Below are 26,068 nucleotides of genomic sequence, written 5' to 3'. Positions count from 1 at the left end.
GAAGTCAGGATGTTGAAATCAGATTTTTTTTATCGAAACCTCAGAAAATTTGCGAATAAATTTTCTTTTACTATTTCAAGATCACAAGACAAAAGAAACTTAGAAATTTTATAATTTTGTCTGGAAAAAAATCGAAGAGAACGGACCTGAATGTATAAATCACGGATGAAAAAAAAATATTAGTGATTTCATCAGCACCAATTGGACAGTTCTGGTCTGTTCGCAACTCTTCTTTGTCGGACTTTAGAAGCTGATTTTTAATGAAACTTTTAAACAATTTTTTAACAAAGCGAGCTGTTCCTTGATGTGATTTTTTAAATGAAAATTATTAACTCTTGACATTATTAGTCGTAAAAAAGTGACTTTAGTGACTAAATTTTAAGAAATAGTGACTATAGTGACTTTTAGGTGAAAAAAGTGACTTTTTAGTGACTGACGTGAAAATAGTGACCAAGTCACTAAAAAGTGACCTGCTACCAGCCCTGTTGTAGGCAATCCGATCAGCTGATCATTAGGAATCTGGCACGTTAGGTTAAGCTTTAGATTAAGTAGGTAAGTTATCAAATTTTTAAATTCAATAAAAACAAGCCCTTAAAAGGGTATCCTGTAAATAAGCGCTAAACACAATCATGATATTAGAATTAACCAATTAACTAGAACAAAGATGAATCTCAGTCTCAACGAACCATCCCTTGAAGGGGAAGTTGAACTATTGTTGATGATATTTTATGTAGCTGGTTTTGCGAAATATGGTGAAAACAAACTTACCGAAGACTGAAATGCACAATGAAACAATTTCTTTGTCATTTTTGATTAATTTTATTCATAAATGTAAGGGTGACGCTCTTGCCCCATGTGAGATTCATTTTTAAAGAGGTGATTTTCAAAATGTCAAAGCTATTTACTTATTCTTTGTTATTAATGTTTCAATTAATCATTAATAGGGATACCTCAATGCGGTCATTGTAAGAATTTTCAAAAACTTTTATTTTATGATTTCTAATTATTATAAATAATTTAGAGTTTCGACACATCAGCACAAACTGATTTTTTGCAACTTTTGTAAGACTTTCTATAATGCTGCCTAGGAACACCCATTCATAGTTTCATGGGTGAGCTATTATTGAACATATCTCGATGAACATTTCAAATGGTCCTATTTGCTTTGATCGATTCTCTTCATCAATTATTGGGGGTGGCACTCTTACTCCACTTGTCCCTTATGTTGATTTGGTACATTTTTAAATCATAAACTAGAAAACTGAGTTTGTTGAAAATAAGTACCTAGCAGACATGGAATGGAGATACCTATAAGCGAACGGTAAACACTTTTATGGAAAATCTCCAGCGTGGGACAGGAAGGATGAGTGTAGCACACGTTTTGGGTAGTAGGGGAAGTAAAATAGGTAAGAGAGCAGGCATTAATTACGTATCGCAAAGTTTAGGGAATATCAATCCCCCTCCCCCTTTCGTTACGTTTTCTATATAGCTAATGCATAGCTTGTCACACGTTTGTAACTCCCCTCCCACCGTAGAACGTGACGTACTTAATCGGTACTTACATGAATATTATAAGGGCTGTTCATAAACTACATAGATCGTTTTAGGGGGGGGGGGGGGGTTAGATCCCCCACCCTTCACTGCGTAGACAATCATCCATACAAATTTTTGGATATCGTCTTCCCCCCTCAGGTGTCTACGTGGTTTATGAACAACTCCATATAGGTTCGTGTATGGAAACCGAAGGAGAAGCAAAAATTTTCCACAGCAATTTTAGACAACAACAGTCTCTTTCAACACCATTTATAGAGGCCTTAGCGCAGTCGATGAAGGTGCAGTAATAAAGCAAGGCCATGCTAAAGGAGGCGGGTTCAATTCCCGGTCCGGTATAGCATATGTTTCGGGTTGCATATTTCTTGATATCTATGATAATAGGATGTCATTGTGCTTGCCACACAATATATGAATGCAAAAATGCTACAGACAAAGAAAACTCTCGATTAACAACGTGATAGCCAGTGTGTAGCATTACTTCATTAAATCATCTCGCAAAATTTTGATTGGTCAAATTCCATCTGTTACGGGGAGGGTTTCTATCCGATGCTCAGATCTGTCTAAGCCTTAAAAGTTTGATAATTTATTCAATTTAGTTCCCGTACATTCTTTGAGTGCCTGCTAATATTAAAACTGCTTCTTATTCACCAATACAACACCCCACTGTAACTATTACGCAGAGAGTAGCTTGGCCAGAGTGCGGTGGTGCCTGCGTACATCGTCGTACGGTGCCCGATGACGACGACAACGAGAGTTTGATTCCGAGTACATCAGTCCTACCTAGTATGAGTAGGGTAGGATTGTAAAACCAAATTTCAACGAGTGTGCTTGCGCCAATCAAAACCGATACGGATGTGTTACGGTTTCGGCTTGGGTAAGTGTTCGTTGTGGTTGATGCTATGAAAATGGGAAAATTTTCAATAGGCAACGACCGCAAAAAGTTTTCAATTGTTGCTGCTGTTGCAAGCCATCGTGAACGAGCAAACTCAGACGGCAAGACTCCTAAAATGGCATCCGTCTGTCTCACAAAAACTACTAAAATAAGCTAATTTTATGAAAAATTTAAAAATACTATAGAATTATTGAATATTCACAAATAAATTTGAGCTTCGATTTGTTGATGTTTAACATCCTCGTCAAATTTATAAGTTCAAAAGATTTACAATTGCGCATACTAGAGGTTAATCCTCCCATTGAATACAAAAGGTAAACAAACGGCAATGGCGATGGAAATTTCCAAAATCGTGGTTCTTTCCGCACCAAGCCAACATCCCAGGTTGAACATAATTTAAGCCCCACGCCATGTGACAGTGACCTAATCGACACAATACAGTCAGATAGCAGGGAGGTGGATAATACAGTACAAACACACAGAAGCCGTAAATAGAAAACAAGTCGAGCAATCATTTTTGTTCAAAATGAAGTACTGCCGCGAATCATCGAGTCATTGTATCTTGAAGGTACTACAGGGGTCGACTATTTTTGTGGAGAGAAGTACAGAATGTAACATGTAATCAAGCTCTAAAAGGGTACTACCGTTTGCACTTGTAAAATTTCCGTCGAACTTTCGCCGCCTGCCACGGAATCACTATTATCAGCTACGATGTAGTACACTGTTTGGTATGTCTGGTATTTTCCAATGTCTGAATCGAGAACGAGTTGCACTGATGACATCGTTGTGTCCCTGGGGGGCTATTATTTTGTTTTATCGAAGACCTTCAGGATCTCTCCGTATTGTAACCGCACGCACTAACTTTTCAAGGATCTTTCACCGAAATTTTTAAAACTTTCCACTTCTCTTCTTGATCACCACGGTAACAGAACAAAAAAAATATAACTAACGAACGGAGCTACGAGTAAAACTACCAAACGTTTTCATACCTCTCTTCTAGCAGACTATCGATAATGGCAAAATACACCAGCAGCAAAACCAAATGCGATTGTTTTCTTCTTTTTACGGCTTTCGGCAGTGTGTGTGGTGGGCGATGGCGATTGCAGTTGCTGCAGGCTGCAGCTGATTGTTAGTTTTGACCGTACACGGTTGGTGTTGGTGAAAACGCACACCTGTCTTTTTCACGCTCGCATGCACTGACGATTCATCTATCTCTTTCCTTCCTTCATCATGCATTGATGGCGATATGCAAACCTCTTCAAACACGTAGCGCAAAGAAAAAGAACACTACTTCGATGCGACTGCCGATGAAAGTGTGATCACGAAAAGTATTTTCACTTTGTTCTCCAAGTGACACGTTGCCACGTCGATAAAATGCACTCCTCACGTAAGTTTTAGGCCAACAACATAGTAGAAGCGATTCGAAGCGATTCGATTCGTTGGCAATAAGCGGAGCGCTTGCGTGAAAGCACCCTCTATGAGCGTTCTATGGGAATCGCCCAAACCAGCCATAGTGAAAGCGATGCGAAGAGGTGTAAAGCGTTCAGCAAAGCGACAGAGCTGTTCGTGTTGTGTTTTGACGCCTTCGAACGCAAGTGGACTGATTCTAGTGAGGAATAACAAATTTGAACAAATATTTTGCACTGCGCGCGCGACTGTAATGTTTTCAAAAACGCTTTCACTATGTCATAGGTTGCTTCGCTTGCCGCTGCATTTCGCTTTGCCAATTGCTATAGCATCGAATCGCTTCGAATCGCTTCTACTATGTTGTCGGCCTTACGCACAGCGTTGCAAAATACAATTTTAATTTATTATTATTATTTTACCACCAAAACAACGTCGACAAAACTGGCGTTCGCACGCACGCGATTTTCTAATTTTCTAGCCACTGATCTACTCGTGTCGGCTGGGAGCTCCAGTGTCGGGCGCCGCGTTGTGGAAAATTTTGCTAATCATTGCACGCGAATGAACGCATACACTAACACAAATTTATACACGGACGATCAGACCAACTCAATATTGAGTTGAGTCGACTGAATTTCGTCAAAAGTGAGCTGAATTTTCCAGGAAAAAAAAATTCTCGGATATGAGGAAAATCTTCGGACAATCTACACGGCAAATGAGAACGACCCAAATTTGAGTTTAGTTAACTCATAAATCACATAAAGTGCAGGAACTCAGCGATGAATTTGCCTAATGTTTTTCCAGGTTCGTTCAGGAAAAAGTTCCCGAATATGAAAAAGTAAAGATTAGATTCACTTAGTCTATGCTACTCCTAGATTAAGTAAATTTGTCGTCAATTTTCCGGCAGATTTTTGAGGTAATAAAAATACCATAAACGCATGATAACCCAAATGATTGAACTATTCCACCAATGGTTTGGATTATACCCAGAACACGTCGTTAAAGCAAATAACCATAACAATTTTATTAGGGGAGCTCCTGCACATCTGGCGATTATGAGTGAACTAAACTCAAATTTCCTGCACCTGATTTCCTTAATCTGGTGGAAAGCACCATCGTACACAATTAACTTCTCAAGGCCTACATTCTCAAATTCTCAATAGCAGACGTTAGAAACGCTTCGAGCTCTATCGATTCGTCTAAGGGTCCAAGCTTCCTCATGCGTTTTTGAAAAGGAGGGAGTCTTTCAAACTGGATGCGGTAACGCCGATAAACAAATCTGGGAGCACTCACGGCGTGGACAATTATCGTTCTATTTCGATTCTATGCTGCATCTCGAAGATCTTGGAATCGATGATTTACGATAAAATGTATCCTGCCGTATCCTTCCCTCATAAACAATAACCATAAGAAGCGCCCAATCACCAATTCAGGATGTCATCCCAACTTTATAAGGCATGGTCGTATCATCTATGATATCGTTAGTTTATGGTGCCAGAATATTAGGGTTGTCATTTCCGATTCCCAGCATTGTTTTGTGAGGAACCGTTCAACCATCACAAACCTCATGCCGTATGTTAGCTCACTAAATACCCAACAAACAATTTTAGCTGCAGACTAGCTTATACAGGCAAAAATTAGCTGTATAAGCCAATTTTTGGCTGTATAAGCTAATCTGCAGCTAAAATTGTTAGTTGGGTAGTTGTCTTGAAGACAAGGTTGACAGTATCTAGACATTGATTTTTCTAAAGCGTTCGACAAGGTACCGCACGAGTTAATGCTACAAAGTTAAGGCCGGCGCACAATAGATACGTTTTCAGGTTTTTTGACAGTTAGCCCATGCATTATCTGTAAAAAAAAACCCGAAAACGTATGCATTGTGCGCCGGCCTTTAGAACGATTTGGATTTCCTGGTTGGCTTGTGGATTGCTTATATACGGTGTGCAGCCATGATTACGCTGCTCTACGACAAGACCTTAAAACTGTATCTAACTAGTGTCTTCAATGGTATGGAGATGAACGCTATAAATTGCAAGGTTATAAGCTTCAGTAGAACCCGTTAGCAGATAACGTTCCACTACTCGATCAATTCAGAAGAACTTGAATTTAATTTAATGTATAGTTTTTATGAATTTTGCTCATATTTGAGAAGCTTTTCCTGGAAAAGCCCGGAAAAATCAACTTATTTTTGAGTAAATTCAGTTTTGACGTAATTGAGTCGACTCGACTCAATTTCGAGGAGGTCTGATCCGTGTGGATATATTTGAAAATATCATCAAATATTTCTAAATACCAACGAAAATATTTGAGTATTTAAAACAACTAATATTTACATGTAAAAAATACCTCATGTTTGTTCTCGACTCCAGTTTGAGTTGGTTTAATCGTCCGTGCAAGTTGTCTTGCCCCTTGTATTCAACAAACTTTGTTTTTTTTGCTGTGCGCACTTGCACAAACCAAACGCCGGTAGGAAGAGCTAAAAAGCTTCCATTTGAGAGAGAAGAGAGAAAATCCATCTGCTCAGAAAACACAGCAACATCACCGGTCGTCGTCGAAACCAGTGTCGCCACATATAAGGTTAATCTGGCATGATACAGATTTTTAGATTTGGACAATTGTGGATACAGAAAAATCTGTGTTACAGATTCCACATTTTTGTAAACAATATTCAAATTTTTTGTAGATTTTGCGGAAATTAGCAGATTGATACAGACATTTTAAGCTGAAAATCGGTAAATATTTGCGGATCTTAAAATTCAAATGAAAAATATGGCATCACTGGTCGAAATTAACTTTTCCGTACCATCAGCCAGTAGCCAGACGAACATTCCGTGTTGTGCATTTTATATGATCGGATCGATTCTTGCATTTTTCTCATTATTTTCATCAGCGATGGCCGCCAACAAGGAACGTACCTTCATCATGGTAAAACCGGACGCTGTCCAGCGTGGACTCGTCGGCAAGATCATCAAGCGCTTCGAACAGAAGGGCTTCAAGTTGGTCGCCATGAAATTCATGTGGGTAAGTAGCGCAATCGATTATTCTCTCTCTGCTCTTCGTCTTCCACGTACGACCTTTCTGTTACTGCGTGCGTGATAAGTAGTAAACCTAACCACGAAAAACAAAGTAGCGAAAAATTTGGACCTCGTGGTGTAAAAACTGTGAATATCTATAAATATCACCGTTAATATGTATATAAAACGGTTGTTCATTTCAGGCTGACAAGGACCTGCTTGAGAAGCACTATGCTGATCTGTCCGCCCGCCCCTTCTTCCCCGGTCTAGTCAGCTACATGAGCTCCGGACCAGTTGTCCCGATGGTCTGGGAGGGCTTGGGTGCCGTCAAGACCGGTCGCCAGATCTTGGGTGCCACCAACCCGGCCGATTCCGCCCCCGGAACCATCCGTGGAGATCTGTGCGTCCAGGTCGGACGTAACATCCTGCACGGTTCGGATGCCGTCGAATCTGCCAACAAGGAAATTGCCCTCTGGTTTACCGAAAAGGAACTGGTTTCGTGGACGCCAGCCAACGAAGGTTGGGTGTACGAATAAGCTGCCAGCCCGTTTATTCCATAACTCATTACTGACTTTAAGCATTTTTAAGAGATAAGTGTGCCAGTGCTTTTCAGATGATAAGAAAAGTGGTCCTGAATCAGGTTGAAACAATAAATGATAAAATGCAAGACCGATTAAATTAAAAATACTGTTTTCTTCATTGCCCACAAAAGGTGTTTTGTCATTGAGGAAGGTTATCAATCATGTTACGTTACGATGACCTCTTCATCTAAGTGTTTTTTATTGACTTGTAGCTAGCAAAATAATTCTGATCAATAAGAAACCAATTAACTGCTCACGTTATTCGGTATAGTACAATAATTGTTATTATTATTGCATCACGCGATACCGGCGATTGTGGAAGAACGATTATGGGCCCTATTATGTTAGTCGAGTCGAACGTCACTTATGGTCTCTGCGTATTCCCCATACAATTTTTTTGTGTATGGAAAATATAACCGCTCTCGTAAACGAGGATATGGGTGAATAACTTGCTATATTTTTGTATGAAAATTACAAAAAAAAACGTGAATATAAGCATTAGGGTGGGTCAATTAAATTGCAACCCTTGTTTTCCCACTGCTCTTTTAATTTACAATCTTCAGTCACATTTCAGATACTCGAAAAATCTTAGCCTATCGAATCTATCTACTGAAAACAAATTTTCATTCCACACATTAGACCTGTTCGTGTTAATACAAAATTTTCGGGATCCGAGCGGTCAACCATAATTATTATTCCTCATGTTAAGTTGATTTTTTTTTTAATACTTTATTAAGGAGATTTTTAGCCACAGGCTAGTTCATCTCCGAATGTTAAGTTGAGCTTCTGGACAAGTTTTCAGGTGATGATTTAGATGTGCTACAAGTCATTGTGATATTCAGTAAATTTCTGACCTATAATATTTGTATCTCGTGACTGAAAGCATGAAAACTGCTGTCACAACTAGCATACTAAAGCTTAATATAATATATAAAAAATCTGTAAACAGAATGTGTCGAATTAGAATGATTTTATTGTATTTTGGCTTAGCTCCATTTGGCTTTGCTTAGAAATCAGGCATAACATTTGATAACGGCACAAAAGCATTTGCAAACAAACTTTCTAAGGGCCTTTACACGCGAACCCAAGTACACCCACGCAAACCAACATCATCATCGGATAGGGGCAACTATCACCTTTCCGAAAGTGGTATTGGTTTGCGTGGGCGTACTTTGGTTCGCGTGTAAAGGACCTTAGAAAGTTTGTTTACAAATGCTTTTGTGCCGTTATCAAATGTTATGCCTGAAATATCCCAAAAAAGCATTTTTTTTTGCAGTATTTTTCCTACGATTTTTTGCCATTGTAAAGGACTGTTCATTAACTACGTAGACAGTTTTTTGAGATTCTTGCTCTTCCCCCTCCCCTGCGAATTTTGTTCATTTAAATCAAAAAAATATTTTTGTGGGCAGAACAAACTGAGTTTACGTTTACCTAAACCTATTTTTACATACTCATTTTTTTATTTGAATGGGCCGTGGACAGGCATGGAAAATCATTTGCATTCATTTCGTGCATTCATTTACATTCATTTGCCTCTAAATTTTTTCTTCAACAGCATTCCGCAAAACGATGTATAGAGCTTTTGTAGGTTTTGTTATTAGCTACAACTTTTGCTAACAAGTCAAATCCGTATCTCTTATGCATGACGAACCAGAGCGAACAGAATCCACTACTGTTTTTCAGTGAATGTATTTTACATTCACTGAAAAACAGTGACAAGTTCTGCCCACTCTAGTTCGTGATGCATAAGAGATACAGATTTGAGTTAAGAGCAACAGTTGTAGACAATAACAAAACCTACAAAAGTTCTATACATCATTTTGCGGAATGTTGTTGATGAAAAAAGTTAGAGGCAAATGAATGCAAATGAATGTAAGAAATGAATGCAAATGATTTTCCATGCCTGGCCGTGGATAATTGCCAAACCCCCTCCCAAAACTGTCTACGTATTTAATGAACAGCCCCTAATATAAAAACATGAACGTTAAACGCTGTCCAGACTGGAGAGTTATAACATGTTATAACGGTTGTCAAATAATTGCAACACAGAAACCACCATCAAGATAGCGCTATAACATGTTATAACTCTGTAGTCTGAACGTACTATTACGGTATAATGTTACTTGTACTTTTCTCGACATTTCGTTCGAACATAGTTTTTATTAAACAGCCTAAATTTATAAAGAGGCGACATGTCAAAATTGGAACAATCGATTGTCTGTCAAAGTCATATGAAAAGTCATTCCAATCGATCAGAAGACCTGACAAATGGATAAGATGTCGTCTCTTTATAAATTCAGGCTCTTTAGTTTTTATCTTTTATGTGTCTTAAACAGATTAATTGATAAAAATCTAAAAGGAGGTTGTAATGGATAAAATTCATTGCAAAATACCAGCCCAGTGGCAGGCGCGTACACGGATAGAAATTTCCTTATACCGTTTGGCAAATTTCTATTGCTGATTATTCATAAAATATATAAGTCAACTAATAAGCAGACGCCTTGCAAAAAGTTAATGAAGACCATGTGTCGAATGAAATGTATAAGCGATCACACATACCTTTTATGCATTTTTATAGGACCTATGTGGTTTGCCTTATGGAATGTATAAGGCTGATCTTTTGGCAAAAATGTATAAGTGAAACACATGAATAAAATAATTGATTTTCGTTTCGTGTAGGCAACATGTTATATTATGACAGCGGGCCCAGCACAGCAGAATAAACGATTTGAGCCCGGGACATTCTGTCTATTGTCAAACGCTGCTGTTGGTATCCAGCTTTCCATGCTCGGTAATGGCGGCCTGTTTGTATGAATAAATGTATCCTTCACTGTGCTTTTTGACACTATCTGGATCAAGGTGGCTACATATAGGTGTTCTAATGTGTCAAATTCGTGATTCAGCCATGTTGGATTTTTGTATGGGACAGCGACCGAGTTTGTTTACAATTTGCTCTAAAACCGCATTTTCCACCCCGCGACCTCCTCGCCTATACACGAAACGAAAATCAATTATTTTATTCATGTGTTTCACTTATACATTTTTGCCATTACATCAGCCTTATACATTCCATAAGACAAACCACATAGGTCCTATAAGAATGCAGAAAAGGTATGTGTGACCGCTTATACATTTCATTCAACACATGATCTTCATTAACTTTTTGCAAGGCGTCTGCTTATTAGTTGACTTATACATTTTATGAATAATCAGCAATAGAAATTTGCCAAAAGGTATAAGAAGATTTCTATCCGTGTATAGTGACAAAGCTGTATCACCATTTATATACCCACCATGATCTGGATGTTCGGATTTTGACCCCTCCCTTTCCCTCTCCCAGGAACAGAAGAAAATGGAACAACATACGCCCTCCAGTTAGTGTCAAAAAGTACAGTGAAGGATACATTTATTCATACAAACAGGCCGCCATTACCGAGCATGGAAAGCTGGATAGACCTTGTCAGTGGCCAGTCAGGAAGAGCGGCAATCAGACTAACAAAACAAAGTAGCATATTGCTTTTCACTAACGACTGATGATTAGAGGAACAAGAATAATAATTCTGGTTGATCAGTGGTGCCGGCGCCGGTGGTGTAGTCGTAAGCGTGACTACTTTCTCACCCCAATGGGTCTGGGTTCACGTCTTCCTTCGGAAGGGAAGTAAAGCCGTTGGTCCCGGCCCATGTGTGTTGAATGGGTGCGATATCCATGCAGGTGTGGAAGCTGCCTTCCTGCACATTCAATTGCCCTCAATGGATGGCAACCCGCATAAGCGCGAACCATAAATTTACCTTACCTAAAATGGTTATAAATTGTTTATAATCCCTGCTAAACTTCAACTGAAATGGTTATGGAACTTTACATGAACGTTTGTGTGATAAAGTTTTAACCTTAAGTATTATAGTTTTTTGGAAGTGGACCTTACAAATAATGGGTTGTTAAGAACCATTACACGATTGAGCCTTCCAAATAAACGAACTAGATAAAGAACCATTACCATTCAAAATTCTTGTTTTCTTAATACATTTTCGGAATGAAAACTATACTAAAACCTTTTAACTTATGGTTTGAGAACATTAATGGTAATGGTTATGGTAACCAGTAAGGTCCATGAATGGTTTTGTAACATCGATCAACTTTATGTGGAATATATCGCGAATTGGTTGCCTGTAAATTACTGATTACCAATTCACGATATATTTCACGTAAAGTTGAGTGATAATACAAAACCATTAAGGCACCTTACTGACTACCATAACCATAACCATAACCATTAATGTTCTCAAACCATAAGTAAAAACGTTCTAATATAGTTCTCTTTCCGAAAATGTATGGAGAAAACAAGAATTTGGAATGGTAATGGTTCTTAACAACCCATTATTTGTAAGGTCCGCTTCCAAAAAACCATAATACATAAGGTTAAAACTTTATCACACAAATGTTCATGTAAAGTTCCATAACCATTTCAGTTGAAGTTTAGCAGGGATTATAAACAATTTATAACCATTATCGGTAAGGTCATGTGATGGTTCGCGTTTATGCGGGAATCGATGTCCGTCGGTGATTGACACTAGATTGCGGAACAGAGACCGACGTTAAATAAAATAAAGAAGAAGAAGAAGTTGACCAGTGGGACCCAGATTTTTTTTTGTAAAAATGAGCAGGTCTAATCTATATCGCTATATCCATTAGGGTGCTTCAAAATATCGTTTTTGCTCCACCAAGCTCAATTGATTTCAAATCAGGTCCTGATAATTCTCCCAAAGTTTGAGCTCATTAGAATGCGAACTCATACTGTTGCTCATACTGCGCTGGCCCTAATATATCTAATCATCGGGAGCGGGACATTTTGCCGAACGGGTCATTTCGCCGAATGGGTCATTTTACCGAAGAACAAACCATTTTCTACGGTATTGAATTTTTCTCAAAGCTCAGTAAATTTAGAAATCAGTCTCGAAAAAAGATTAAGAAGGTTGGATTCTTTCAACCTGGCAAGTTATTCAAATGTAATGCTTCCTTCACAGACAAACAGACATAACATTCGAAAGGTGTTCATAGAATAAGAATTTAACGGAATTTATCGCAGTTGGTAGTACCATAGAGGTAACTCTAAGACTAGAAGGTCCCGAAATAACGTGCTCAACTTTTTGGCTCAGCTCTGGTACTCTCTTCGGTCCCAAGCTAATCGATTCACCCCTCGAAACATAGGAAAAACCAATAACCCCTCATTTTATCTGTCAAACTTTCATAGCGAATCAAAACAAACATTGCGTAGTACTAGAATTTCGACTAGAATAGGGTACGGTAATCGTTTGCTTGGGACCAATAGGCTACTAAAGTGGTGAGCCAATTTAAAATCGTTAGTTTCGTATTGATTGTTGGTAGTACCGTCACCTGTGGCGCGCATAGTCTATTCCCTTGCGTTTGACGTTTACACACTATCTCCATCTGTTCAGCGTAGTGCCCACCACAGTGTACTCAACAGATGGCGGTAATGTTTTAGCGACGATGTTTTACAGTGAGAAATATGCAATGTGTTATGTCTGTTTGTCTGTGCTTCCTTCTTTTAAACATGAGCAGTTCATTCGAGTTTTACTGATTTCGTTATTTTCTAAATAATCAATATTCATTCTAAATAATCAATTTCCTAAATAATAAATATTTTTGATTCATAGGAATGATTCCTTTTTAATCGAGCACTTTTATTTGTTTTATCACGCATTCGAAAATAATTTACAATAATAAATAGAAAATCGTGCTAACTTCTATGCTAAACATAAAAAACCGTTAAAAATAAACATGAAAATCATGCATAAAATAAAAACATGTATTTTTGTTTACAAAGCTGCCAATAATATTTTTAAAATAAACATATCATGATTTTTTATTTCAAACGTTGATGTCACATAATTTTTAACATAAAATACTGAAAAAAAAAATTCGCAGATTGGACAGATCCGGTTTCGGGGCCTCCCTTAGCTCAGTTGGTAAAGGCGCAGTTACAATGCAAGACCATGCTGGAGGTAGCTGGGTTTAATTCCCGGTCCGGTCTAGGAATTTTTCGGGTTGGAAAATTTCTCGACTCCCCTGGGCATAGAAGTATGATTGGACTTGCCACACAATTCTGGACCAACAATAGAAAAGGGCCCATCAACATTTGTAAACAAACCGTTCCAAAGCCCATTCATCACAAATCGAAGGCCGCCCACACAAACCAACACCATCATCGTGTAGGTGGAAGTTTCCCCAGATACCTGGCCGGCCGGCGACTGCTGGATCTTTTGTGCGGTGATGCTGCACGTGGTGGTGGTTGATACGGCGGTGGTGATGCTGTACGGGCTGGTGGTGGATTCGGCGTTGTTAACATCAGTTGTGGCGGCGATTATGGCGGTGACGCTGGCCGTGGTTACACCGGAGACTACAGCGTTGGTGATGGTGACGGTGGTTGAGTAAGGACGTTTGGTGGCGCCAGTAGGTATGCCAAGTCACAATGGTGGACGGTGGAGAGGTGTCTTCTTCGGTAGGAGGTTATGCCCCGGCACCTTATACACGAGGTACTAGCGGGTCCCTCTCAGGATTCTGTGGCTCTGCGGGAACGATCAGTTTACGAAACCGGTTGGAACTCGTTCGGAACGGAAAGGTTCAAAGTGGTCCTTTCCTCCGGGCCGTCGAACGGAACTGGCTCTCCAACGGTCAATCGCCCACGGAAGGCCTGTCGGCGTGATCTGGCCGAACACCTCGATCGAGCGTACTTAGTAGGAAAACTTAACGGTTTTTTTTAGCTTGTTCAACTGCTCTTCTTTAAGGTTACTTGGCAAGTCGCGGAAGAAGTTTCCGTGCTACTCACCGTTCCCTTTCTCTGTACTTCTCGTATAGAATCTTATGTTCAACTGAACTCAAATTGTTGGCTCATCACCTATCCCAGCAGTTGGTAGTAAACTGTGGTACTGTATAATGTACTAAAACTAGGGTTGTCAAATTTTTTTTTTTTTTTTTTTCCTTTGGTTTGTTTACCGTCGATCTTGTTTTCCGTGCTGAGCACCAATACTACCGACGCGCCAGGAAGGCAGCTCCCACACCTGGACCCTACCTATGGACCCATCAACTCATGAACCGGGGACCAACGGCTTTACTTCCCATCCGAAGGAAGGCGTGATCAGAGATGTTATGCCTCAGAACATCCCGGCGGCGCCGACTGGGATTGAACCCAGGCCTGTTGGGGTGAGAAGTAATCACGCTTACCACTACACCACCGGCGCCGTTAGGGTTGTCAAATTGGCAATTATTATTTAAATTCAAATGGACATGCAGAATACGATAAACATACAGAAATACATCAACAAATGTTACAAACGGTAACACAATTAAAGATGGATCACAAACTAATAACAGTTGGATTAGTATTAGAAAAGTATTCCAATAATATCAGATAGGGGAGAAAGGCTACTAAAGTGCAGATTGATTTACTTAAGGATGCAGGAATAAGGAAAAAGTATAGGGAAGAGCTATCAACTTTACCAACTAAAACAGATATTAAAACAGACACACTAGACAAGTGTTATGAAGAACTAGCTAGTAGGATGAGAAGAGCTGCACATAAAACCATTAAAGTCTCAAAGATTCCCACCGCGCAGGAAAAAAAAAAGCGATAAGCGATAACAGAATTACAAGGACAAAGTAGGACATCGTAGACATGAATATCAACAAGCAGTAAAGGAGCATAAGGAAATCATAACATTTTTTAGAAACATAAAAGATTTTGATACAGGTACAAGAATACGGAAAACACACAAATATCTTAAAAATTTCGTAAAGCAAAAGAAGAGGAAATCAGCGATTATTGGTAATAGAGTTTGGGATAATATTTTGAAAACTTGTAAGGGTCCAGAAATAGAATTTGGTTCAAAATATGATTTTACCCCATTGACAAACCCACCAACAATAGAAGAAATTGAAAGCATAAGTCACCAGGCTCAGATCGTATATTTGCAGAGTATATTAAATGTGCCGATGAATATTCAATTGAGATTAAGATTAGCAGAAATAATGCAGGAAGTGTACATTAGAAATGAAATGCCTAACGAATGGAAGAAAACAACTCCCAAGAAAGCAAGGGCATCAGAAGCAAACCAATTCAGAAGAATATCCATGTGTAACGTAGCTTATAAAATGTTATGCTGAGTCGATAAAAAGCAGCTAAGAAAATTTGCAGGTGAGACTTCCAAAAATTTAATAACATGGATATAGAGCGAGTTTTGAGGTACTATCAACGGACAGGGAAAATATGAAAAGGAAATTAAAGGAAATACATAAGAATGAAGAAAGTGAAATTTCAGAAGGAGAGTCATCAGATGAGAATAAAAAAGGGAAGAAGTATGACAAGCGAAAATAAGAAGTTAAACGTGATGAGAGAACAGTGATTTAATAAAGTGGAAAAGGGGTAAAAGCGTTGCCGTAAATCAAGATTCGTGCTTGTGTTCGTAATGTAAGGGGTAAGTTTTTCAAGATAACTATTGTTGAACATATGTTGCGATAGTTTGGAAACAAAACACTGAAATTCTGCTAGCTGTTACTTACAGCTAGCAGAATTTCAGTGTTTTGTTTCCAAACTATCGCAACATTTCTTCAAAGATTTCATCGATTTCGATAACGAAAGGACATTTTTGGAATACGATGGATGAAACTAAGGATTCTACGACGGATGTTGCCCATAATCCAGGTGAAGTAACCGCAAGGCATTGCATTGTATGCGATTGTCCTGATTCGGATGATGATTTAGTGCAGTGTGATCGTTGTGATCAGTTCGTGCACTTCAGCTGCGCAGGGGTGAACGAGTCGATAGCTAACCCTGATCGCAGTTTCCTATGTAAACAGTGTACAGAGAAGGATGACATGATTTCAAGCGTATCCAGAAGATCCAGCCAGGGATCCCGGAGTAGCCGAAGCTCGGCTCAGCTGGTATTAAGTTTGAAGAAGTTGGAAGAGGAAAATCGACGATGAGGAAAGATTCAGGAGGATGCGATTGGAAGCAGAGGAAAAGTTATTGAAGCAAAAGTTTGAGTTACTTCAAGCGGACCTTGATCGTGACGATGACAAGGCCAGCAATAGGAGTGGAGTTAGTCGACGAATAGTTCGGGAAAACACTGAGTCATGGATTGAAAAAGGAGGTCAGACTGAAGGAGCAAACAGTAATGCTGCCGCGTCGTCCAGTAATCATCCACAACAGTCTTCGCCGAGCAATGTTGAAGTAACCGCTCAACCGTTGGTCGTTACTGCCGAAGGACAGATAGAAGAACCAAACGTTTCGGTACAGGTTCCTCCGGAATCCACAGTAACAAGTACTCCTAAAGATACTTCAACAGAATCCAGCGATCTTCCAGGTAATACAGCTGAATCTGAGGGAAAGTGTACATCGTTTACGCTTGTACCAGTGTCATCGTCGGGGCCTGGTATGCGGTATAGATTCGTCGCGGTCGATTCGATGACAACAGTGTCACCGCCGGGACCTGATGTATCGGTTCCCAACACCATCGCGATCGTTTCGTCCGCGTCAACAATGTCAATAGTGCCGAAATCAGCGCTACCACCGAGGCCAATTACAAGCGCACTAGTGACCATTCCGTCGGTGCCAGTGCTGCCCCCGACGTCAATTCCCAGTGCTATGGCAGCAAACAACTACAAGCCCGTACCGAGAACAGCTATAAGTAATGTAGCAACAATAGTTGAACCAGCGAGGAGTGTTGCTATGGATCTCAACGTAGATATGATGAGTTCCTCAAGACCAGTGCCCCCTCGTAATCAATGGACACTGTATGATTTCGATACGAGTAGGTATGCGCCAGAAGCGCTTCCTAAGCCAGTTCCATTACACAACGACAGTGCATTCGGGACCGAGTTCGGGACGTCAACGTCAGTACGCTTCTCGAGGGCCAAGCAGACCATTCATCATGCTGATATCGGTCTCATAACGACAGCGCCTACGGTAAACAGCGCGTATCACGTACCTCCGTCACGTATTTCGTTCGTTCCACAACCACCACCGGGGCTGGAATCTTCGCGTTATTACACTCAGTCAGTGAATGATTCATTGCCGTTAGTGCCACCGCCGGGGCCTAACCAGGCTGAGCACATCATCCCAGCAGCTATGCCGTCTAATACGAACCAACAACCTAGGTTCGAACCATGGGATTGTCATGTGCCTCCCGCGTTTCCTTCGTTGGCATCGGAGCCACCGCCGGGGCCCGATTTGCCGATATCACGCAGTTTCCCAACGATCAGCTCGTCTGCTGGAACAATGCAGTTTACGAATTCTGGTACTATTCCTCGTACACTAACCCAAACACAAGTACCAGGGCTTCCTCCGTCAGGATATGGACCGTACGTACCACAAAACATGGACGTACCGCGTCAGTCAGCGGCTTACGGGTCGGGGCAAAGTAATTCAACAGGCTGCGTGGGCCCTAATGCAGTACAAATCGCAGCCCGACAAGTGATAACACGAGAGCTGCCGATTTTTTCAGGAGATCCCCAAGACTGGCCCATTTTTTACAGTTCATTTCGAAACTCCACCGAAGTATGCGGCTACAGCGATGCGGAAAATTTGGCACGTCTGCAGCGATGTTTGCGAGGGCACGCCTTGGAGGCTGTGCGCAGTCGACTTTTGATCCCGGAATCAGTTCCGCATGTGATGGCCACTCTACAACGATTGTATGGCCGGCCGGAGGTGATCATAAACGCTTTACTCAAGCAACTGCGTAACGTGCCTGCTCCGAAGGCGGACGATCTGAAGACGTTGATCAGATATGGCATGGCTGTACAGAATCTGGTCGAGCATATGGTCGTCGCAGAACAACAACATCATCTGTCGAACCCTATGTTGCTCTACGAGTTGGTGGATAGATTGCCACCGAACTTCAAGCTTGAGTGGGCAAACTACAAGCGAACAAGGATAGACGTGAACCTGGCCACTTTCACCGAGTTTATGGCCGACTTGGTAGCAATGGCAAGCGATGTGACGATGCATGTTGATCCAGTGCATGCAGCGTGTGCCAGGCAGGAGAAGAACACGCGTGAAAAACATCAGAAGGAGAAAATATTTATTCACCATACGGGATCGAGTGCGAACCAGGTTAGCAAAGGACAGGAAACTTCCCCTAAGGATTCGGCGGAATCGTCACCAGTGAAAACCTGCACCTACTGTAGTCAAGCTGGACATCGTATTATGGATTGTTATTCTTTCAAACGATTGGACGTTGAGGGTCGATGGAAAGCAGTCCGAGAGAAAGGTTTGTGTCGCATTTGCTTGGTGCCTCACAAATCATGGCCGTGTCGTTCCAAAAGGGAATGCGTATACGAGAACTGCCGATTACGTCACAACTCACTGTTGCATTGTGCAGCTCCAAGCAACAATCAGCCCAGTTCGTCCAAAGCTCAAGTGAATTCGAGTAATATTGCTCATCAGAACCACCATTTTCTGAAAGCTTGCTCTCTTTTACGTTACCTACCGATTACACTCTACGCAAACGGTAATGAGGTAAACGTGTTCGCCTTTCTGGACGACGGGTCAACGTCGACGATCATGGACGCTGAGATAGCTGAACGGCTTGGAGTAGAAGGCCCAGAAGCACCACTGCATCTCTGCTGGACAGGTGACGTGTCGAGGGTCGAAGAAAAGTCACAACGGATCCAGCTGATAGTTTCTGGAACAACTAAGAACCAACGATACTCTTTGTCAAACGTACGAACGGTCAAACACCTCAAGCTACCGAGCCAGACATTGAACTACGAGGACATCTGCAATGTACATCCGTACCTCAAGCATTTGCCCATAACAAGTTACTCCGATGTCAGACCAAGGCTCATCATTGGGGTCGATAACGTGAAACTGATCAGCGCGTTAAAGATAAGAGAAGGAGGTAATGGAGGTCTCATAGCCGCTAAAACCAGGCTTGGTTGGAGCATCTACGGCCGGCATTCGGAACCTGAAGGTAGGGAACAGCTGCATTTTCACACGGTCCAGGAGAAACAAGTTCCTGACAACGCAATGCTGTATGACCTGATGAAGCAATTTTTCAACATCGAAGAGTCGTGTATCACATTGAAACCGGAATCCGAGGATAACAAGAGAGCTAATCAAATTCTCGAGAATACAACTATTCGCGTTCCAACTGGTTTCGAAGTCGGCCTTCTGTGGAAGGAGGATGAACATAACCTTCCCGATACTTATCCACTTGCACTCCGTCGTTTAAAATGCTTAGAAAAGCGTTTGCTGCGGAACCCAGACCTCTACGTCAAGGTTAAGGAATTGGTTCAAAGTTACATATCCAAAGGCTACGCACATCGCGCATCGAAGACTGAGTTGGATTCCGTGCACCAGCGACATACCTGGTATCTGCCACTTGGGGTGGTCCAAAATCCCAAAAAACCGAACAAGGTTCGTTTGATTTGGGATGCAGCTGCAACCGTGGAGGGTTTGTGCTTCAACGATCTTTTGTTGAAAGGCCCAGATTTGCTGGTTTCGCTCATCGCCGTGCTGATAAGGTTCCGCGAGAGAAATATAGCGATTGGTGGAGATCTGCGAGAAATGTTTCACCAGATCATTATTCGTGCAGCAGATAGACAGTTCTTGCGTTTTTTGTGGAGAGATAACCCGGAGGATCCACCGCAAGTGTACGTCATGGATGTAGCCATTTTCGGGGCATCCTGCTCTCCGTGTATAGCGCAGTTCGTAAAGAACAGAAATGCGGAGGAGTTCTCTGAGGAGTTTCCACGAGCAGCGAAGGCAATCACCAACAACCACTATGTCGATGACTACCTTGACAGCGTGGACACAGTGGACGAGGCGATTGAGCTGATGAAGCAGGTGAAGTATATCCACGCCAGCGGTGGATTTGAGATCTGTCAGTTTGTATCGAATTCCAGGGAAGTTTTACATAATCTTGGAGTACTGCAGGAGGTTTCTAACAAGAATCTGAATCTGGATTCGGAGTCGGAACGAGTTCTAGGAATGTTCTGGATTCCCGGTAGTGATATATTCACGTTCACGTCTCCATCAAACTCTGAGCTGTCGTCTCTGGATAGCCGTCTGTCAATTCCGACAAAAAGGCAAGTACTTCGAATCATAATGAGTATTTTTGATCCGTTAGGGTTGATAGCTCACTTCATAATACACGGCAAAGTTTTGATGCAACATATTTGGCGAGCTGGGACAAACTGGGATGAACTGATCCCTGAGCATTTGCAACACACTTGGAGAGCATGGCAGGAGTACCTTACACATCTGGGTGAAATCCAGATTCCACGATGTCTTCTGGGTTGTACTCGTTCGGATCAATCAAGGGTATCGGAGTTACATGCATTTGTGGATGCGAGTCGACAGGCTTATGCAGGGGCCATCTATCTGCGAACAGTAGGTGAATGTGGAGTTGAGTGTTCCCTCATCATCGCCAAAAGCAAAGTTGCCCCTTTGAAACCCGTATCTATACCTAGACTGGAATTGCAGGCGGCGTTGATTGGAGCCCGCTTGATGGAAAATGTTTGCCAGCATCTAACGCTTCCAACTACCCGGAGGGTATTCTGGTCGGATTCGTCGACAGTGCTTTCCTGGTTAAATTCGGATGCCGTCCGTTATCATCAATACGTGGCATTTCGTATTGGAGAAATTCTCTCCACCTCCAAAGTTGACGAGTGGAGGTATGTGCCATCAGGGCAGAATGTAGCAGACGACGCCACGAAATGGAAAGCTGGTCCAGATTTCAGCAAGGAAAGTCTCTGGTTCAACGGACCCAAGTTCCTTCGCTTACCAGAAACTGAATGGCCGGTTCACCGAAAGCCTCAAGACACTGCGGAAGAACAAGTGCGACAGTTGTTTCACCATCAGGAAGTAGTGCATGACCCTGTTGTCGATGTGAGCCGCTTCTCCAATTGGCTTCGCTTGCACAGGACAGTTGCGTACGTATGTAAAGCTGCCAGACTGTTTAAGGAACGAGCTGGGAACTATAAAATCCGAAGAGAGCTGTCTTCGGAAGAGTTTGCTGAAGCGGAAAACTTATTGTGGCGGCAAGCGCAGGAGGAAGCGTTTTCACTGGAATATCTGCTACTGAAGACAAAAGGAGATGGAGAGAACGAACCGATGGTGGAAAAATCGAGTCCACTTTATAAACTGTCGCCGTTCATGGATCAATTGGGAGTCATTAGAATGGGCAGTCGTATTGGGGCTGCTCCATTCGCCCCATACGAAGCTAAGTACCCCATTATCTTGCCGAAAAAGCATCCGATAACCTTCCTTCTTACTGACAGCTACCATCAACGTCTGCTTCACGCCAACAACGAGACGGTCTTCAATGACATGAGGCAAAGGTTCTACATTCCTGCTTTGCGACGGCTGGTGAGAAAAGTAGCTGCCGAATGTCAGCGGTGCAAGAACTCCAAAGCGATTCCTCGGATCCCTCGGATGGCACCGTTACCAAGAGCTCGGCTGACTCCGTTCGTGAAGCCGTTTTCGTACGTTGGTATTGACTATTTCGGGCCGATGTTGGTCAAAGTGGGAAGAAGCCAAGTCAAGCGCTGGGTGGCTTTATTCACCTGCTTGACCATCAGGGCGGTGCATATGGAAGTGGTCCACACTCTATCGGCGCAATCGTGCATAATGGCATTTCGGCGGTTCGTGGCACGACGTGGGGCGCCTCTAGAAGTATACAGCGATAACGGTACCTGTTTCGTTGGAGCGAATCGACAACTAAAGATGGAAATGAAGAAGATCAATGAAAACTGCGCTTCGACATTCACCAACGCGCGCACAAAATGGATTTTCAATCCACCTGCAGCACCACACATGGGTGGCCTATGGGAACGGATGGTACGATCCGTAAAAACAGCCATGTTTGCCATTGGGAACGGACTGCGACAACCGAACGAGGAGACTTTCGAAACCATTGTTCTAGAAGCCGAATCAGTCGTCAACTCACGTCCTCTAACCTACATCGCTCTCGATTCGGCGGATCAAGAAGCACTTACGCCGAATCACTTCCTGTTGTATGGGACACAGGGAGTAAATCAACCAGCAGTGCAGCCAATAGACCATCGTAGCGCGCTCAGAGATAGTTGGAAGCTAGCTCAATGGAAGATCGACGAATTCTGGCGCCGATGGACTCGTGAGTACTTACCGGTGGTGGCGAGACGGTCCAAATGGTTCGAGCCGGTGAAGCCACTCCAGGTAGGCGACATTGTGATCGTGGTTGATGATACGGCGAGGAATCACTGGATTAGAGGGAGGATCACGGAGGTTTGCGTTGCTCAAGATGGACAAGTCAGGAAGGCTAGGATTCTAACAGCGAAAGGGATCATCTTGCGACCATCAGCGAAGATTGCTGTCTTGGACGTCTTCGGTAGTCCCGGACCACACGGGTCGGGGAATGTTGCGACAACCACTGGGTCGTCACCGGGCGATTGTGCGACCGGGCGCTCCCTCGACTTGGTCGAGTGACATATAGTATCAGGAATGACAACCGTTGACATCGAAAACAGTAATCAGAAGTGTTTTTCTAAGAACCACGTTAACACAAAGTGAAATTCATCTGCTTGTGGAATTATTTAATATTGATATAAACCTAATTGCTTTTATTTAGTACTAGAATAGTGGTCTGGATTAGTAAAATCTAAATATTATAAATCCGTAAGTCATTTGTATTATTACATTCAGAATTTGATCTAATTAGTTTCCTAACCTAGATTCACCACTACCTAAATCTAAAGTTGAAAATAAGATAATTGGAATCTAAATTTGTTATTCTAATACTGAAATGTAAGTACATTGGATACCTATGTATCGATATAATTAAAACCTAAATAAAATTGCAGCTTTGAAGCTGTAAGTAACAGCTAGCAGAATTTCAGTGTTTTGTTTCCAAACTATCGCAACAACATATATGTACATATTATGAGGGTAGGGATGGGACCATCAGGGCACCTGATTGTAGCGATTTGAATGGGGAGAGTGGAATTGCCAACTTCCTGTCGTTAACTACTTTGCGCTACATTGCGCATCTCGAAACGAAAAACTTTTTCAAACAACCGTTCGTACAAAAAGTCTTTCGTTTTGAGATGCGCAATGTGGCCCCAGATCATATATTGAAGGCGGGCTCTTCTTCCCCACTCATTGGGACATCCCTTCGTATACGATCGCTTACCCATTAAGCCTAGTATACAGATCGAAGCGAAACGAAATTTGAAGCACGCGAAAAATCATGAAATTTCGCTAGCGAAAAAGGTTGTGAAAAAATGTTTGTGGAAAATTTTCCAGTTTCCTTTTTTCACAGTTTACAGTTCATGTGAAACGAAATCGATCAGTTTACACCTCCAGTGAAGTGAAAATCTGACAGATACGCTCTCCCGAAACGTCAACTTTTCGCTTAGCTGCTGTTTTTTTTCGCGAGCGCTGCATGCGCGAAAAAATATAAACGTAAGCGAAAAAGATGCGATCCACAAAATTAGATTTCGCTGGATCGTATCTGTTTACAGTTCAAAGCGAAGTGAAAAATTTGACAATTGCGTTTTTCACGCAGGTGAAAAATTTAGTACTTTGTATGAGATTTTCGCTTCGCTTCGATCTCATACAGGCCTTTACCGGGTTGTAGGATTTTATCGTTGGAAGGAGATTCTCCTTAAAGCCTAGTATACAGATCGAAGTGAAACGAAATTTGAAGCACGCGAAAAATCATGAAATTTCACTAGCGAAAAAGGTTGTAAAAAAATGTTTGTTGCACATTTTCCAGTTTCCTTTTTTCGCAGTTTACAGTACATGTGACACGAAATCGATCAGTTTACACCTCCGGTGAAGTGAAAATCTGACAGATACGCTCTTTCTCGAAACGTCAACTTTTCGCTTAGCTGCTGCTCTTTTCACTAGCGCTGCATGCGCGAAAATTTTAGTTATTTTGTATGAGGTTTTCGCTTCGCTTCGATCTCTATACAGGCCTTAATCCCGCGGACTAAGCGTAAGTGTCTCTGCTTACGGGTTTGCCCCACCGACAAACCGACATGAAACTAAAACTTAACTCTTGATCGAGAATCCATAACGGCGGATTCAAATGTGCAGCGATCCCATCTGTCAAAACCATAGAAATTTGTTATCTAGATAAAAATATTTTGCCCGGAATAGATTAGACACGAACCAACTCATACATTTTCGTGGCTAGGATACACATTTTTCGCGAACACGGCGGCAGATGTCAGTTTTGTGCTTTGATCAGAAATTTGATGATACTTTGTATGATCATTCATGTCGGTTTGTCGGTGTTTGCCCTCCGTTTTTGGCCCTTCATACAATGGTAAATTGAATACAATCAGGTGTTGTACTTGATCAAGTCGTAAGAGGAGGACAGTCCACTGTCTAATGGTTGTGCCTGCAGCAATGAGTGGTTTCTTTTACATACATATTTACCCCTGCATGTTCTGCATGAATCCACACACCCCTGATGTTATCTGTCAAACTTTGAGCCAATTTAAAATCGTTAGTTTCGTATTGATTGTTGTTATAACTCTGTAGTCTGAACGTACTATTAGCAACAATCAATACGAAACTAACGATTTTAAATTGGCTCACCACTTTAGTAGCCTATTGGTCCCAAGCAAACGATTAACGTATCCTATTCTAGTTGAAATTCTATTACTACACTATGTTTGTTTTGATTCGCTATGAAAGTTTGACAGATAACATCAGGGGTGTGTGGATTCATGCAGAACATGCAGGGGTGAGTGTAATAGCTTGGGACTGCTTGGGACCGTTGTTCTGGTACTGAGTGAGCCAAAAATAATAATGATTTTCTTCGGGACCCAGTGGTCTTAGAGTTACCTCTATGCTATTAGGCCTTGTTCAGACTGGAGAGTTATAACATGTTATAACGGTTGTCAAATAATTGCAATACAGAAACCACCATCAAGATAGCACTATAACATGTTATAACTCTGTAGTCTGAACAAGGCATTACATTTATCCACTCTATAACGCATCCTCCTGTTGCAGTTGCTACAGAACTTTTCCAATTTCCCCTAATTTTTGCACACGTCCGACGAGCACACGCGAGAAAAAATGGCTGACTAGTTTTAGACTCAGTTTAGAGAACCGAGTTTTCGGTTAAAATTTCCGTCGCGAAGTTGAGCGCAAGTGGAACTTTTGACATTTAAGCGTTTGACGTTTAACATGTTTTAGCGAATATTCGGTTCTGTTTACCGAGTTTCTCGGTTTTCACGTACCGAATTCGGAAATGTCGATACTTTACCGTACTTTTCGGTTCAGCTTTCATTTCTATCTGTCAAATTTATACTATTTTACCGAAATTCGGGTCTGATTCGATAAATACGCCTGAATTTTTTTTTAAAACCATTTATTCGGTTTCTCATTGGCAACCGAAGAGGTTCGGTAGAAAATTAAACCGAGTTCGGTATTATTTTCTAAGTGTGTACCCAAAAATGGGTAAACTATGTTTTGAGTGACAAGTTGACAAATGGACAACATCGACATGAATCCGATCGACTTTGTTCATTTGTCAACTTGTCACTCCCAACATAATTTACTCATTTTTGGGGAGTTTCAGTTTTGACCGATCTGGGTGGATTCTACCCAAAT

The 26,068-nt window shown here is 41.6% G+C and overlaps 3 protein-coding genes across 4 annotated transcripts in view; 2 read left to right on the top strand and 1 right to left on the bottom strand.

Annotated features, from left to right (window-relative positions):
• The window catches only part of sxc (O-linked N-acetylglucosamine (GlcNAc) transferase sxc), an 83,591-nt gene extending 79,784 nt beyond the window's left edge, over positions 1–3,807 (bottom strand). The window contains exon 1 of one of the 2 annotated variants that reach the window (XM_065231776.1): positions 3,436–3,807. Coding sequence is in view for 1 of the 2 variants with exons in the window: in XM_065231773.1 (XP_065087845.1) it covers positions 3,091–3,228 (138 nt within the window). In the remaining variant the exon portion in view is untranslated. The other variant, XM_065231773.1, reaches the window with a different exon arrangement.
• Positions 3,808–6,656: 2,849 nt separating this feature from the next.
• On the top strand, positions 6,657–7,549 carry awd (nucleoside diphosphate kinase). Its single transcript, XM_065232026.1, has 2 exons — positions 6,657–6,871; positions 7,068–7,549. Exons 1-2 carry the CDS (start codon positions 6,698–6,700, stop codon positions 7,398–7,400), a joined length of 507 nt encoding a protein of 168 aa, XP_065088098.1. The 5' UTR covers positions 6,657–6,697; the 3' UTR covers positions 7,401–7,549.
• An 8,985-nt stretch (positions 7,550–16,534) lies between these two features.
• Positions 16,535–22,927, top strand: LOC135709538 (uncharacterized). The gene is made up of 2 exons (XM_065231935.1): positions 16,535–16,610; positions 18,244–22,927. Exon 2 carries the CDS (start codon positions 18,251–18,253, stop codon positions 22,925–22,927), a length of 4,677 nt encoding a protein of 1,558 aa, XP_065088007.1. The 5' UTR covers positions 16,535–16,610; positions 18,244–18,250.
• The last annotated feature ends 3,141 nt before the right edge of the window (positions 22,928–26,068 follow it).

Source organism: Ochlerotatus camptorhynchus, unplaced genomic scaffold (assembly GCF_037179485.1).
Source record: "Ochlerotatus camptorhynchus isolate MF236.1 unplaced genomic scaffold, CSIRO-AGI_Acam_v1.1 ptg000361l, whole genome shotgun sequence".
In the NCBI taxonomy this organism is placed as follows: domain Eukaryota; kingdom Metazoa; phylum Arthropoda; class Insecta; order Diptera; family Culicidae; genus Ochlerotatus; species Ochlerotatus camptorhynchus.
This window is presented reverse-complemented; position numbering and strand designations above follow the sequence as displayed.

Bases quoted from the DNA above. Each gene is read 5' to 3' on its own strand.
- awd (XM_065232026.1), top strand. From the start codon at position 6,698: ATGATCGGATCGATTCTTGCATTTTTCTCATTATTTTCATCAGCGATG. The intron at 6,872-7,067 runs GTAAGTAGCGCA...TGTTCATTTCAG, and splicing joins TCGCCATGAAATTCATGTGG to GCTGACAAGGACCTGCTTGA.
- LOC135709538 (XM_065231935.1), top strand. From the start codon at position 18,251: ATGGCTGTACAGAATCTGGTCGAGCATATGGTCGTCGCAGAACAACAA.